The following is a 16,760-nucleotide window of genomic DNA, read 5'->3' on the forward strand; positions in this document are numbered from 1 at the left end:
TGTGGACTCGGGGTGCAGAGACTCACTGCTCTGGTGGTCTGCCTCAGGGTAATGGTGACTTCTTGTGAATGCCTGAATGGAGTAAGAAGGCTGGACTTGCCTGGCTCTGTCACCGTTTACATGTGGCCTGGGACATCTTCTTGGTAGTTGTCTGGCAGAGTTGTCTGATGTCTTGCAGGCAGACAGAAAGAACGGCCAAGCCCAGAATCGGCACAGCATCTCTGGTTTGGAGCAAGGATGAGCCAACCCAGTTTAAGAGCCAAGAACTTTTAGCTACTTGTGACCCACCACTGGGGGTCACTTGGCATCTTTTTTTATTTTATTTTATTTTTATTTTTTGCCTCAGGGTTATTGCTGGGGCTCACTGCCTGCATCATGAATCCACTGCTCCTGGAGACTATTTTTTCCCTCTTTTGTTGCCCTTGTTTTTGTAGCCTTGTTGTAGTTATTGTTGTTGGATAGGACAGAGAGAAATGGAGAGAGGAGGGGAAGACAGAGAGGGGGAGAGAAAGACAGACACCTGCAGACCTGCTTCACTGCTTGTGAAGCGACTCCCCTGCACATGGGGAGCCGGGAGCTCGAACCGGGATCGTCACGCTGGTCCTTGTACTTCTTCACGCCACGTGCACTTAACCTGCTGCGCTACCACCCAGTTCCTCTGTACAAGCCTTTTAATGTCCAGCTTGCCATAGTTTTGATGCTCTGTTCTCAGTCAGTGGTAACTTGAGTTCTGATAACATTGTTTCTGTTGCTGCTGTGAACACTATGATGGGGTAACTACACTTCTTTTCACTGTTATGCACTTTTTCCTGTTAAATCTCACTCAGTTATCACCAACTCTTATCCCCTGTTTTGTTGTGGGGAAGTGTTAATGGTTTCCAGTATAGTTGTTGACACATAAGTACAATTTCCATCTCTGCAAAACATTCTCAGCCCCGGCTTAGGACCCCATAGTCTCCCCGACCCCCAGCCTCCTTTCCACTCTCCTCCCAGAGTCCTTTGCTTTGGTGCAATGCACCGCCCCAGTCCAAGTTTGCCGTTGTGTTTTCCCTTTCTGTCCCTGCCTCCACCAAGTTCTGCCTTCAAGTGAGGTCCTCAGTGTTCATCCCTATCCTCCTAACTCAGCCTACCCAACACTGTTCCTTCAAGTTCCGCTCAAGGTGAGCCAAAGACCGAGATGTTAAAGGATTTTGTCTAATGTCCAAGCCTTGGATCCATTTTGATCTGACTGTGCTGCATGATGGCAAGTGGTCACCTGCTTTCACTTTTCTGCAGGTGGCTGTCCAGTTTCCCAGCACCTTTTGTTGAGGAGGCTTTCTGTTCCCCTTGGAGTGGTTTTGGGCCCTTTTGTCATATATTAGGTGGCTGTATGTGCGTGGACTCGTATCTGGGCTCTTGACTCTGTTCCGTTGATCCAGGTGACAGGTTTTATTCCGGTGCCATGCTGCTTTGATGACTGTTGCTTTGTGGTATAAACCGAAGTTGCGGAGTGTGGTGCCTCTGTCTGTTTCCTTTTCTCTCCGAGGTGCTTTGCCAGTCCATGGTTCTTTTGTGCTTCCTCACAGGTCTTCTCACGGGCTGTGCAGGCTCCTTGGAGAATGTCGTCGCACTGCCATGAGCGTTGTGTCTAACTTACAGTAGCTGCAGCAGTCTCCTAACTTGGCTTTGACTCACCAACACTGATCGACTCACTGTTCGTTTTGCCCTCCCTTTCCCCATACCTTTATCTTCCCTTGTTATTGTTTGTGTTCCTGGTTCTAGTCTACCGCTGATCATCTTATTCAGATATGGAATTCCTTTGCTTTGTTTCTTGTGGGACTCCTTTCAGGAAGTCTTGCAAGGCAGGATGGCTGGTCAGTTCCTTCAGTTTCTGTGTGTTTGAGAAGACTTTCACTTCTCTCTCATACTCGAAGGAAAATTTAGCAGGGTCAACTGTTCTCGTTGACAAATCTTTTAATACTTTGAATATGCCATTCCACTCCCTTCTCACCTCGAGGGTTTCTGATGAGGAACCTGATGAGTGCCTGCTGCTCCTACCTCTGTCTATCAGTCTCTGCCTCCCTGGGTAGCAGCCTGCAGTGTTTCTGCCTTGTCCTTGCTTTCAGATAGCTTCACGGTGATATGTCTTGGTGATAAAACTATTTATTACTATAAATTAGTACATCGATATTCTAGGTGGTGTTTCATGTTGTTAATGTTCTCTTGACTTTTGTGGACTTGCTGGTTTGAGGTGGCAAGGAAATGTCTGTTTGTTTTTTTTTTTTTAAATAAAGCATTAAAAGAGAATGAAGAATTTTAAATGTCAGAACTGAAAGAGTTACTCCTAAATTGGATGCAAGTTTCTTTCTCCCAAATGATTCATTCCCTGAGGAGCCTAGATAGTTAAGATTAGATTCCTCTAGGTGTAAATAGAATTCAAAAGCAACCTTCAGATGGATACCAGATGACCCCACTTATAGATGGACCTCACGAAACATGGACAAAGGTGTAGGGCGGTAGCGCAGTAGGTTAAGCGCAGGTGGCGCAAAGCGCAAGGACTGGTGTGGGGATCCTCGTTCGAGCCCCAGGCTACCCACCTGCAGGGGAGTCGCTTCACAGGCAGTGAAGCAGGTCTGCAGGTGTCTGTCTTTCTCTCCCCCTCTCTGTCTCCCCTCCTCTCTCCATTTCTCTCTGTCCTATCTAACAATGACGGGACATCAATAACAACAACAATGATAACTACAACAACAAAAAGGAAAATAAATTAATTAATTTTAAAAAAAAAAAGGACAGAAAGGGAAAACACAAGGTGAGACTTGTTCTGGGTGTGGTGTTTTGCCACAAAGCAAAGGAGTCTATGGAAGGGAGAGGAGGGTGGAGAAGGCCTTGGAGGGTTTTGTGTAAGATGCTGGGAGAAGACTTAGGTTGGGGGTGAGAGTGTTTTTATAGATGCCTGTCATGGGGAGATGAGCTGTTGTATCCAAGAGGCAGTACTGTGCTGGAAACTGTTAATCCCCTAATAAAATGACTTTTACAAAGTAACCTTGGGTGGGGAGGTGGGGTGGCACACCCGGTTAAGTGCGCATAGTATTTTAAGTGCAAGGATCTGGGTTCGAGCCCCCAGCTACCTACCTGCAGGGAGGGGGACACTTCACAAGCAATGAAGTAGATCTGCAGGTGTCTGTCTGTCTCTCTCCCTCTTTATCTCTCCCTTCCCTCCCCTCTCAATTTCTCTGTCCTGTCCAATAAAATGGAAAAAATGGCCTCTAGGAGCAGTGGATTCATAGTGCTGGCATTGAGCCCCGGCTGTAACCCTGGACACACACACACACACACACACACACACACACGTAACCTTCAGGGTTGGTCCATTCAGAAAACACCACCTAAAACTCAAGCCTGTCCTCAGAGGAAGCATGGCAGATTCATGGGGCTTCTCGGAGCGGGCCGTGCTCTGTAGAGCCGGTAAAGAACCCTTGGGAAGACAGTTCGTATCTGCACTCACGCTCGTATGAGCAAAGTGCAGGTTCCTTGAGGACTGTTAAACTGTATTTCTGTGTTAGCCTGAAATACCTCCTCATCCGGTAAGCTTTGGTTATACTTGGTGCACAGATTCATTATTTGTAGTAGTAATAACTAGAAAACATTTTCACCAGAATCAGTAACATAAGAAGTCAGGACAGAAAGGAATCCCTTTTGACCACTGGACGTGTACTCATAACCTCAACTGGTATGGCCAGGCTGCTAACCTGGCAGTCCCCGGGAAGGCAGCATGCACTGACAGTCTCACACCCACTGTGATTTCTTTCTTGTTGAACATGTCAGTGTAGAAACTGAACCTGTGTCTGGTTTTCCAGGTCTGTAAATAACCAGTATTGCAAAAAGGTGATTGGAGGAATGGTGTGGAACCCAGCCATGAGGAGATCTCTATCAGGAGAGAATCTGGAAACCAAGAGTCTGCCTTCTCGGTCCCCTCCCATCACGCCCAACTGGTATGGACTTCTCCTCTCCTCTCCTCTCCTCTCCTCTCCTCTCCTCTCCTCTCCTCTCCTCTCCTCTCCTCTCCTCTCCTCTCCTCTCCTCTCCTCTCTTCTCTCTCCTCTCCTCTCCTCTCCTCTCTTCTCCTCTCCTCTCTTCTCTCTCCTCTCCTCTCTTCTCCTCTCCTCTTCTCTTCTCTTTTCTTTCCCTTCTTTTTTTTTTCTATTGCTTATAAGAAAATACCTTGCCTCTCTTTTTTTAAAGCACAATACATCCTCAAATATAAATGGCCTCCAGGGTTCGTGTCTGCACGTTTAGTTACTGCAGAAGTAACTTGTTGGGCTAGCATCGCGGGAGGGAGAGATAACCCAAGAACCAAGTTCGTACCGGTAGCAATACAAATCTTTTTTCATGTGGACGCCCCAGAGTCGGGCGTGAGGCACCTGATTAAAACCATGTGGAGCCAAAAACTGCAATGGCGGGAGTCCACCTCCCCCTGCATGCCTCCCACCTCCCCCTGGACCTGGAAGAGCCAAACCTGCCCCGGAAGTGGCTTCACCATCCATATGTAGTTAGGAGAGGGCAGGAGAGAAATGGGAGGGGCTGGAAAGGTAGAACCTCGCTAGCAACCATTGCTAGGGATTCAACTGGAGGCAATTAGCAATACCCTGCAGGGACTTAGGAAGGAGACCTTTAGTCATTTGTAAGACAAGGCAGGAGGTTGATATGTAGATAATAAAGGGACCTGCCATTAGTAGCATGGAATGTAGGGTGCTGGGGGGGGGGGGGTAGGGGGAGGATGGATGTCCCCTCAAGCCAAGCCCTGCCAAGCTCAACCACATGCTCACAACTTCCCAACAGTAACTGGTTTCTGCAATGCACAAGTCTAACTTAACATCTTCCCGAGTGCATGCTGCTATGGCATTACTTTTTAAGCCTGTTTATTCTAAATCAGATTGGGGGCTGTGGCTTGCTGAAGTGCCTCCTTGAAGCTGTAGAGGATGTTGGCCTCTCAGCACCTTGGGAAGTGCTTTGCTGCAGAAGCACACTGCACTCTGGCCTCTTGATCTGCGACCAGAAAACTTAAGACTGTATAAACCAGGAGCTAACCAATACAGTTTTAGTGAAAGATTAAAATCTCTCCCGTTCATGTCACATAATAAGCTTTGGAAGAATGTAGTAAAGGCTTGTGATGTAACCAGGGTGAAGGTGTTTGACTTAACAAATGCACATAGCAACGTAGCCTGACACCTTAGAAGAGAGTAAAGAGCTTGGAAGTACAAAGAAGTGGCAGCTTTGCAAACAAGAAGGGGTTTGTGGCTGACACACTGGACTCAACATTTGATTCTTCTGCCTGTTAACAAGCTTCCTTCCTCCCCTGGTCTCAGTCTCTCCGTCTATAAAAGGGTGACAGGGGTCACCACAGATGAAGTCAAGTGTGTACATACTTTGTCGACTATTAAAAAATAAAATGGGAAAACAGCATAGTGGTTCTGCAAAAGACATTCATGCCTGAGAATCATGATCCCAGGTTCAATCCTCAGCACCACCATAAACCAGAGCCAAGCAGGCCAGAGAGAATTATTACTTAATCCATAGTGTATCTCATAGACTTCAGCTCATTTTCTTAAACGTCTCCAAAACCGAGCATCACCAGCAGCAGAAAAACTAAACAGGAGACAATATCCACAGTTTCTTGCTGGAATAAGAACTTTCTCCACAAAAGGCAGGTGGGTCTGTAAGTCTCCCCAGTGAGGGTCTATTATAATGGGAGGTCTAAGAAAGAAGCAGAAACGGATCCACTGTCCAGGGGCTGCAGGAGAAGGACCCAGCTGTGACCAGATATCTGCTCAGGGCCCGGATGAGAACAGTCCTTAGTATTGAAATCATATCACTGAGTAGTGGAAAAGAGAAATTTCCCATGAGTGGTCATCCCACTTCCGGTTATCTTGTCCATCTCCAAAACTCTCTCCCTTTACACTGTCTGAACTGGAAGACAGTTTGAAGAGGGTTAAACCGGGAACGGCTGCTGGCTATGATAACATCACCCCAGAACTCATTCTTAACTTGGGCCCCGCGGCAAAGAAGTGGCTCACTACATTCCTGTCCCACATCTTGGAATCCGAATCTATGCCCAAAATTTGGCATCGTGTGAAGATAATAGCAGTTTTGAAGCCAAAGAAAGACCCAACACTGGCCGCCAGCTATAGACCAATTTCTCTCCTCTCTGTGTGTTACAAACTCCTTGAGAGGCTGCTTCTGTCACGTATTTCTCTTCTTACAGAGAAATTCCTATCACCCGCCCAGGCTGGTTTCCGCCCAGGAAGATCTACCTGCGAACAAGCCCTGGCCCTCTCAACTTACATTGAAAATGGATTCCAGAAGAATTTAAAGACGGGTGCTGTCTTTGTTGATCTCACAGCAGCCTATGACACGGTCTGGCACCGTGGTCTCCTAGTCAAGATCTCAAGATGCCTGCCTCCATGGGTGGTCAACACTATATCGTTTCTTCTCCAAAACAGAAGATTCCGGGTGCATCTGGGTGACAAGTCTAGCAGATGGAGACTTGTCTCAAGTGGCCTCCCCCAGGGCTCTGTTCTGGCTCCTACGCTATTTAATATTTACATCAATGACCTCCCAGAAACTTCTTCAAGGAAGTTCATCTACACCGATGACATCTGCTGTGCAACTCAGGCAACAAAGTTCGACATCCTTGAGGAAACACTCACGAAAGACATGTCTCTGATATCTGATGACTGTAAAAAATGGCGACTAATCCCTAGCACTGCAAAAATGGTATCATCTGTTTTCCATCTACACCATGCCTCGGCCTCGCGTGAGCTTAATGTGCAGCTTGGCGATACGAGAATCTGGCATGAAGCCCAGCCAGTCTATCTTGGCGTTACTCTCGATCGCACTCTGTCATTTCACGAACATCTCATAAAATCTGCAACAAAGGTGGGCGCGAGGAATCACATCATTGCAAGACTGGCCAGCTCCTCATGGGGCACGAGTGCTTCCACACTACGATCATCATCTCTGGCATTATGCTATTCCACTGCAGAATACTGTGCCCCAGTATGGTTGCGTAGCCCCCATGTCCACTTGGTCGATTCCAAATTATATTCCTCCATGAGGATCATTTCTGGAACCATCCATTCCACCCAGTTCCATGGCTGCCAGTTCTTAGCAACATCACCCCGCCAGATATTCGTCGGGATGCGGCATCATCTAAGTTCATTTCCCACGTCTACGCTCGACCGGACCTGCCAATATACGCGGATATCTTCGCCCACCCTGTCCAACGCTTGACGTCTCGTCACCCAATCTGGTCTCCTACGCCTACACTGAACTTCTCTGTTCCAGACTCTTGGAAACAGAGTTGGCAGTCAGCTGAGGTAAAGAACAAACACCTCATCACAGACCCCTGCAAGCGTCAAACCGGCTTTGACCTAGCACGTTATGATTGGGCCCTCCTCAATCACTATCGAACAGGCCATGGCCGGTGCGCCGCTATGTTCCATCGCTGGGGAGCCAGAGACGACACGAACTGCCCCTGCGGCTCCAGACAGACTATGACCCACGTAGTCAACGACTGCCACCTCTCCAGATTCAAAGGAGGTCTCGAAACTTTACATCAGGCTCAACCTGACGCTGTTGACTGGCTACGGAAGAAGGGCAAACGCTAGAAGAAGAACTGAGTAGATGAGTTTTTTGGTTTCCAAGATTTTTTTTATCTTCTGCTAAAGCAGGCAGTTCATGCTATCAAGTAACAGCTTGGCCGCCTGAAAGTCTCTTAAGCAGTGGTGCCAAGGTCAAGCACAAAGCCCAGGGCCGGGTCCAGTGTCAGCACACCTGTGCCCTGAGCCGTAACAGCCACTTTTAAATCCTCTTCCAAGGCATCATGGGCCTTTCTACTTCTACTTTGGACATGTGACTATCAGTTATCCAGCGGCATTCTGAGAGTGGAGGCCTTTTGCCAGTCTCCGCCAGAAAAAACTAACAAAGGGGAAATGGAGAATCGGGGAGGAGGAAGAATAGTAGCTCCAAGACAGACGTCACCGACACAGGAGCCTTGCCCAGATGCCGACCCTCATCTGGAGAGAGACACCTCATCTGGTTCATTCTCAGGAGGAAGTAGGCTCTGTGAGGCCTACCTCTCTAGAGGTGGCGGGCCTTGCCTCGGGCTGTGCACCTGCTGTCCTGTGCAAGGTGATGTTCCTGTATCCCTCTGGCAGCCTGGGAGGGATGGACATAGGTCGCCTCCAGCGTCCTCTCTGAGGCTCGATGCCAGCACCACTGCATGGCTTGTGGTGGCCATTTGTTCCATCTTCTTAGATGTAACGGAGAGAAATTGAGAGAGAAGTGGGAGGTAGAGAGGGGAGAGAGAGACAGAGAGACACCTGCAGACCTGCTTCGCTGCTTGTGAAGTGTCCCCCCTGCAGGTGGGGAGCCGGGGCTTGAACCCAGATCCTCGGAGGGGGGGAGGGTCCTTGTACTCTGTGTGCTTAGCCGGTTGCGTCACCGCGCCGGCCACAGGAATGCATTTTTCTTTAATTAATTTATCTATTTAAGAGAGGAGACATTAACAAAATCATAGGATGGGGGGGTACAACTCCACACAATTCCCGCCACCCAATCTCCATATCCCACCCCCTCCCCAGCAGCTTTCCCATTCTCTATCTCTCTGGGAGCATGGACCCAGGGTCATTGTGGGATGCAGAAGGTGGAAGGTCTGGCTTCTGTCATTGCTTCCCTGCTGAACATGGGCGTTGACTGGTCGGTCCATACTCCCAGTCAGCCTCTCTCTTTCTCTAGTAGGGTGGGTCTCTGGGGAAGCAGAGCTCCAGGACACATTGGTGGGGTCTTCAATCCAGGGAAGCCTGGCCGGCATCCTGATGGCATCTGGAACCTGGTGACTGAAAAGAGAGTTAACATACAAAGCCAAACAAATTGTTGAGCAATCATGGACCCAAAGCTTGGAATAGTGGAGAGGAAGTGTTAGGGGGGTACTCACTGCAAACTCTAGTGTACTTCTGCTTTCAGGTATATATTTTGCCCTAGTTTATGGATACATGTGAACATATGCTCTATCTCCTGGAACCTGGTCTATATCTAGGTTTTGGGACTTTGTTAGGAAGTGAACCACCTGGGATGGAATTAGAGAATACTATGAAAGGAAAGGTCTCACCCGAGTGATGAAGCTGAAGGGTTGTCGTTCCACACCTGAAGTCTCTGGACACAGTCTGAAGTGAAGCATGCTGGGGTGGCACTCGTTGAGTTGATTAGGTTGCAATCCGCGGATGCAATATTATGTGATAAGAATTGGGAGAAGCATACGGGAAAGTGAAAGTGGGCCCTGCCATAGGGTCCCAGGACTGGGGGAAGTAGAGGCTCTATAGTGGAGATGTGAGGTTCCTGCTGTCTTAGGGTTCAAGAAGACAATCATCACATTATTTGGTAATTGGGTTAGCTTTCAAAAGTCCCTTTGTTAGACATACAATCAATTTTTCCCCCTCTCATATTAATTAAATAGTGATTTATATGACTACAATTTAATAGTTGTGTACATAAACACCATTCCCATCACCAAAAGATTGTGTCCCTTCCCACCCACCCCTACCCCCACCCCCCTGCCAGCCCAAGAAGCCTCATGTCCACCCTCCCACTCACCACAGGGTTTTTACTTTGATGCCCTACGGATTTTTTTAAAGTAAGTATTTCCTCTTGGATCAAATGAAATCCACAAGAAAAGTTGTAGTTGGAATAGAGGTTGGCTCCTGCCAAGAAATGGACTTTATTCACATGATTCAAATTAGAGAGGTTGTTTAGCCTACTTATGTCTTGAGAACTTGAGTCCACCACAAAGAATGAGTCACCCTAAATCAACATTCACTAACATCCTAAAACGAATCCCATCTGCCTCTTTATGAAGCTGAAGCTGTCATTCTTGGAGCTACACCACTGGGCTAAGTAGCCTGGACTGTCATTGACCTGGGTAAATTCCAGTGCATTCAAGCCCCCAGCTCCCCACCTGTAGGGGCATTGCCTCACAAGCGATGAAGCAGGTCTACAGGTGTCTGTCTTCCTCTCCCCCTCTCTGTCTTCCCCTCCTCTCTCCATTTCTCTCTAGCCTATCCAACAACAACAGCAGCAACAGCACTAACAGCAACAACAATGAAGAAAAGATGGTCTCCAGGAGCAGTGGATTCATTCGTAGTGCGGACACCAAGTCTCAGCAGTAACCCTGGAGGCAAAAAAAAAAAAAAAAAAGGGATCAAACTGGCTCTTAGTTTCCGAGAGGCTAAGCCAAGGCATCCTCACCAAAGTCAGGTCACTAACCTAAGGACATTTTTCAAAGGAAGTTGCTTTCAGCATTTTCACTTTGAACATTTGCCCCATCCAGGCGAAGTCCTCGACTCAGGCACGAGATCCGAAAACCACGACACTCTTCTGCCGACAACCTTGCCAACGAAATGACTTACATCACCGAGACCGAAGACGTGTTCTACACGTACAAGGGCTCTCTGTCGCCCAGAGACAGCGACTCTGAGGTCTCGCACAACCGGAGCCCACACCGAGAGTAAGATACCTGGGTTCTGTCTTGTGGGTGTGCTTGTTTGGGCTGTGTGAGGAATTTACTCAGCATCTGAGGAACAGGTGGCCGCTGGAGGCAGATGGGTCCCCGTGGTGCTATCTGTCGGTGTGAGAACATACTTCAGACTCTCCCTCCACAGGAAGAGAGCCTGTATAGGGGGAGGTGGAGTTTGCACTTCTGTCTATGCCAAAGACCGACTCTCCATACCTGTGACCTCTCTGGTACAATAGCAAGACCCACGTCAGGTCGTCCCGTGTTCCGGAAGTTCAGACCTGCTAGCTGTGGTGTGTTTCTCCAGATGGTCAGACTCTAGCTCTGCAGGGTCCGGTCACTACACAGAGCCCTGTTTCCACAGTCTGTCTTGGACATCTGTTTCCTTCCCCAACACCATCCCCTTTTTTTTCCTTTATTGGGAGATCAAGGTTTTACATTCGACAGTGAATACAATAGTTTGCACATGCATAACATTTCCCAGTTTTCCACATAACAATACAACCCCCACTAGGTCCTCTGTCATCCTTCTTGGATCTGTTTTCTCCCCACCCACAGCATGTATGTTGGTCACCATTCAGATTTTGTCTGAGGGGCTGGACGTAACCCACCTAGCAGAGTCTACACTTTACCAGGCCTGAGGAGCCAAGGTCAAGCCCCAGCAAGTGTCGTGATGTCTCCCCTTCTCTCTCAGCTCATCTCTGTCTCTGTCTGTCTCTCCCCCAGAGTTATTGTTGGCACTGTGAGTCCACTGCCCCGGGTGGCCATTTTTTTATGTTATTGGATAGAGACAGAGAGAAATTGAGAGAGGAGGGGAAGAGAGACAGAGAGACACCTGCAGACCTGCTTCACCACTCCTGAAGCGTCTCCCCTACAGGTGGGGAGCCGGGACTCAAACCTGGATCTGTGCACGGGCCCTCACTCTTAGCACTAGGCGAGCTTAACCAGGTGCACTACCGCCCAGCCCTTTTCTGTCTCCATATTAAGTATTTTTTTAAAAGAAGAGAATGCTTTTGAAAGCAGTGGAATCTTGCAGGCCTGAAGTCCCAATGCAGACAGAAATGTAAGTAAATATTACTGCTGAGGCACCTCCTTCCTCGGCGACCTGAGCGGCTAGAAGTGGCCTGTGCCCTCTCACCTACTTACGCCGCCAGCCGCAGAGAGAGCTCCCCAGCAGTGTGGCAGCCCATTCAGGTCAGGACGCCCCCATCATCCACGCAGTGCAGGAGTGTTCCCCTGGCTCTGGGCCCACCCTCACATGGACACATAGGCAAATGGGGGCCCCATGGCCAGTGCTGCCAACTGCCCTTTAAGTCTGACGAGTTACTCTACCCTCACCTTTGCAGTCACCATTCTTTTTTTTTTTTTAGATTTTTTATTAGCGATTTAATAATGAGGTTGTGAGATAACAGGAGTACAATCCCACACAGTTCTCACCCCCAGAGCTCCGTGTCCCATCCCCTCCACTGGAAGCTTCCCTATTCTTTATCCCTCTGGGAGTCTGGGCCCAAATTCCTTATGGGGAGCAGAAGGTGGGAGTTCTGGCTTCTGTCATTGCTTCTCCACTGGACGTGGGTGTTGGCAGGTGGATCCACACCCCCAGCCTGTCTCTGTCTGTCCCTAGTGGGGCAGGGTTCTGGGGAGGGGAGACTCCAGGACACATGAGTGAGGGTGTCTGCCCAGGGAAGTCCGGATGGTGTCATGGTAGCGTCTGCGACTTGGTGGCTAGAAGGCCGCAGTCACCCTTCTTTCAGTGACTCTGAGTCCCTTGCTAGAGGGTGTCCCCAGATCTGCAGTGGTCACGTGGCCTACACCCACCCACAGTATGCACACGTCGAGCCGTCACACAGACCTACTGTGGCCAGTTTGGCTTGACAGGTGCTGGTGAGAAATTCTCATCAGAGAACTCAGCGCAAACTGAGTGAATTCAGCCAGTGTTTCTTGTGTCATTGAGGTGTGTTAAGATCTGAGGGGACAGATGGATAGCGCTGCTTCTGTCGGTGAACAGTCTGAGGGCTCAGAGAGCAACACAGCTAAGCCATAGGCCCCCAGGCACGTGAGCAACTTAACTTTGAGTTATGTTTTCATCTTGGGCTCTTGGCCCAAGCCAGAGATAAGAGCATCACATTAGAAAGTCTCCACTTCCTAAAAACCATACTTGAAGACTGTATTCTTTTTGCTTATCTCTCTTTTTTAGAGGTTTTATTCTCAAATCTTTTTTTATTTTTTCCCTCCAGGGTTATCCCCGGGGCTCGGTGCCAGCACTATGAATCCACTGCTCTTGGTGGCCATTTTTCCCATTTTATTGGGCAGGACAGAGAGGAGCTGAGTATTGAGGAGGGAGGACAGAGAGTGAGAGAGACAGAGAGACACCTTTAATCCTGCTTCACTGCTTGTAAAGGGTCCCCACTGCAGGTGGGAAGCTGGGGGCATGAACCTGGGTCCTTGGGTCAGTCTTGCCACCGGGTGCACCACTGCCTGACCCCTCTCTGGTTCTCAGTGGCCCTTATGTCGGGACTGACCCCTTGTCTCTCATCGTTGCCCACTAGGCTCTCCTTAGTAGCACCGAGGGGCTTGCCTTCCCATGAGGAAGGGAGGCCCCGGCTGGCAGTCCCTCCCAACTTGGCTGTGTTGCGTCCTGCCACCCCCTCCTCATAGCTTCTCCCCTGACTGTCCTCACCGTCTGCTTGTCCAGCTTCCGTGCTGAGCAGCCATCACTGCAGCCTGCAGGGAACACCTGCACCCAGTTGACCAGCCCCCAAACACGCTTGCAGATGCTCAATAAATTGCAATCTAAAAGCAGCTTCTCCACCCCCTACTTGGCATATACAAGACTGGGCACGCAGTGACTTTGGATATATTATTTTCAGTACTGCAGGCTGTTTTAAATCAAGCGTTTAGATTTTATACTGAAAAAGAGAAATGCTTCAGTTTTACCTTATTTAATGCACACATGCAAAATTTTAAAGTTAAACACACTGAATATATAATATATTACAAATTTAAAAATATTTCATTCATCTATTTGACAGAGACAGAGAAATTGATGAGGAGAGAGAGAGAAATAGAGAGAGACAGAGACCTGCAGCCCTGCTCCACTGCTCACAAAGCTTTTCCCTTTGTAGTTGGGGACTTGGGGCTTGAACCCAGGTCCTTGTACACTGTAGCATGTGCACTCAACCAAATGCACCACCACCCGGCCCCCAATATATACAATCTGGCTGAATATTCTCCTCTGCTTTGTCACCATGTTCTTAATATTTTTAAAAACATTTTATATTCATTTATTCCCTTTTATTGCCCTTGTTGTTTTATTGTAGTTATTATTGTTGTTGTTGTTGATGTCGTTGTTGTTGGATAGGACAGAGAGAAATGGAGAGAGGAGGGGAAGACAGAGAGAGGGAGAGAAAGACAGACACCAGCAGACCTGCTTCACCGCCTGTGAAGCGACTCCCCTGCAGGTGGGGAGCCGGGGGCTGGAACCGGGATCCTTACGCTGATCCTTGTGCTTTGTGCCACGTGCTCTTAACACGCTGCGCTACCACCTGGCCCCCGTTCTTAGTATTTTTAAGATCTATTTTATTTACTTCACATGATGGAGAAAGAGAAAGAGAGCTTCATATGAGAGAAGAAGGAAAGGAAGAAAGCCATGACCTGAGCCTGGATCCTCGTGCGGGTCCTTGTGCTCAGCACGGTGTGTGCTTACCCGAGTGCACCCGGCCCGGCTCCCTTGTCTGGCTTCTCTGTGCAGACAGGGGTTGTTCGGGCTCACTCCAGCTGTCTGTTTGGCGCTATGCTAATGGTCTGCAGTTCTCTTGAGGCGCAGGTGTCCTGAGACGGCTCAGCTGTTCTGTAACTGCACAGTCCAGTGTGGCAGCTACTAGCCACACGTGCTAGCGAGTGTATTTGGAAGGGGTGCTGAGAAAGTGCCTTTTTCATGTCAGTCACCTGCATTTAATCAGCCTTCCAGGAGGACCTGCATTCCAGAGGAAGCTTCACAAGCGGGGAAGCAGGCCTGCGGGTGTCTGTCTGTCTGTCCCGCTCTGTCTCCCCCACCCCTCTCAATGTCTGTTTGTTCTATCAAGTATAGTAAGTAAAGTTTAAAGAGAGAGAGGGAAGGACCTATATCCAGTGGAAATACAAAGCATCCGTCAGACGCGCCTTACTGGGTGTTGGAAGGCCCAGCGTGCATTGTGCAGTGGGAAAGCTTCCCAGGCAGTGGGGCAGGGCTGTGGGGTCCCTTTCTCTCTGGTTCTCTCTTCCTCTCTGTCACTCTCTACCTGGACAAAGGAAAAGAAAAAATAGTCACTGGGAGCCACAGACTCTTGCAGGCACAAAACCTTGATGGAAAAAAAAAGTAGAGAAATAAATGTATGATCTGTTATGAGGAGTTGATGGACGGCAGGCCAGTGAATTAGGCCACGTCGGAAGAATATGGATTGCCCTGAATATGCAGCGTCCGTTCCATTCCCTTTGGGTCACCAAGAGTCCTCTGAAACAGCTTCCGCAGTTACGAGGTGGGAGGAGAGGGGCCAGGCGGTGGCGCATTAAGCGCTCACATTACTGTGCACAAGGACCCAGGTTCAAGCCCCCTGCAGCGGGGAGCTTCAGGAGTGGTGAAGCAGGGCGGCAGGTGTCTCTCTGTCTCTCTCCCTCTGCATCTCTCCCTTTCCTCTCAATTTCTGTTTTTATCCAGTAAATAAAGATTAAAAAGAAAAAAAGAATTGAGATGGAAGGGGAGACAGATGGAATGGAGATAAAAGCTCGAGTGAACTTGCCTGACAGCATCCAGTTCAGCGGTTAAACCGCCAGTGTGGCTGCCCTGTGTCCCCCACACTCCCTTCTAAGCTTTGGAGGACGCTGAGCTTTCAGAAGCTCCAGGTTTCCCTTGTCCCTCTCCTCCTCCATAAAGACGGTGTTGCTATTCAGAGCAAGACAGAGTCAGTGTTGACCAGAGCTCTGCTGTTGGCCTTTGGAGATCTTCCAAGGTTCAAGGTGGTTTGTAAAAACCCCAGAATGCCAGGTCCCGTGAGTCTGTCATATTTGATGTGATCAAACTCCGAGCAGTGATTAAAATATCTCCTCCTTCCCCATGATGAAGGAGTATATCCGAGAACAACCCAGCACAAAGCTGCCTGACCCAGAAGTCATCCAGTTCTGTGTCTCCATCTTCAAATGCTCCAGGCTCCTGCTCCCCGGACGGTATGGACCAGCAGTTCTTAGACGACTTCCGCAGGGTGACCAAAGCGGGCTCCAGCGAGGACTCCAGCCAGTACTACTGCGACAAGGTGACAGAAACGTCCTGGGAGCCCACGTGGTCTCCTCTGCAGTGCTGCCCAGAGGCCCCTGACTCCCGCGGACCCCAGGCAAACAGCTCCCCACCAGCCCCTGGGAGGGAAGCGACGTGGCTGACCATTGCCCACTGTTTTTCAGAATGACAGTTTAGGCGATGGCTACTTAGTCCTGATCCGCATCACGCCCGACGAGGACGGAAAGTTTGGATTTAATCTGAAGGTACGCTGGGTGTGCTTCTAAGGAAGTTTGGGGGGGTGAGGTGTTGACACGCCTGGCTAAGCACACACACTGCATTGCACAAGGACCCGGGTTCAAGCCCCCTGGTCCCCACCTGCAGGGGGAAACCTCATGAGTGGTGATGTAGGTCTGCGGGTGTCTCTCTGTCTCTCTCCCTATCTCAATTTCCCTCTGTCTTATCTAATAATACATAAATAAAATCAAACTACTTCTAAGGAAGTTTTGCATCCTGAAGCAATTTCTAGGTGAAGTTTTAGTTTCTGTTAGAAATGTGCTGCACAGGGGATCGGGCGGTGGCGCAAAGCACAAGGACCGGCGTGAGGATCCCGGTTCGAGCCCCCGGCTCCCCACCTGCAGGGGAGTCGCTTCCCAGGCGGTGAAGCAGGTCTGCAGGTGTCTGTCTTTCTCTCCCCCTCTCTGTCTTCCCCTCCTCTCTCCATTTCTCTCTGTCCTATTCAATACCGAACAACATCAACAATGGTAATAATAATAACCACAACGAGGCTACAATGACAAGGGCAACAAAAGGGGGAAAAATGGCCTCCAGGAGCGGTGGATTCATGGTGCAGGCACCGAGCCCAGCAGTAACCCTGGAGGCAAAAAGAAAGAAAGAAAGAAAGAAAGAAAGAAAGAAAGAAAGAAAGAAAGAAAAAAGAAATGTGCTGCACAGCTGAGACTCCCT

General features: G+C 49.1%; 1 protein-coding gene across 3 annotated transcripts in view; it reads left to right on the top strand.

The window, feature by feature from the left end:
- Positions 1-16,760, top strand: part of PTPN3 (protein tyrosine phosphatase non-receptor type 3) — a 191,608-nt gene that overhangs the window by 126,240 nt on the left and 48,608 nt on the right. For all 3 annotated transcript variants that reach the window (XM_060199033.1, XM_060199034.1, XM_060199035.1), the window contains 4 exons: positions 3,837-3,971; positions 10,364-10,540; positions 15,648-15,834; positions 15,980-16,060. In XM_060199033.1, the coding sequence (XP_060055016.1) occupies positions 3,837-3,971; positions 10,364-10,540; positions 15,648-15,834; positions 15,980-16,060 (580 nt within the window). The remainder of the gene's footprint in view (positions 1-3,836; positions 3,972-10,363; positions 10,541-15,647; positions 15,835-15,979; positions 16,061-16,760) is intronic.

Source organism: Erinaceus europaeus, chromosome 10 (assembly GCF_950295315.1).
Source record: "Erinaceus europaeus chromosome 10, mEriEur2.1, whole genome shotgun sequence".
NCBI lineage: Eukaryota > Metazoa > Chordata > Mammalia > Eulipotyphla > Erinaceidae > Erinaceus > Erinaceus europaeus.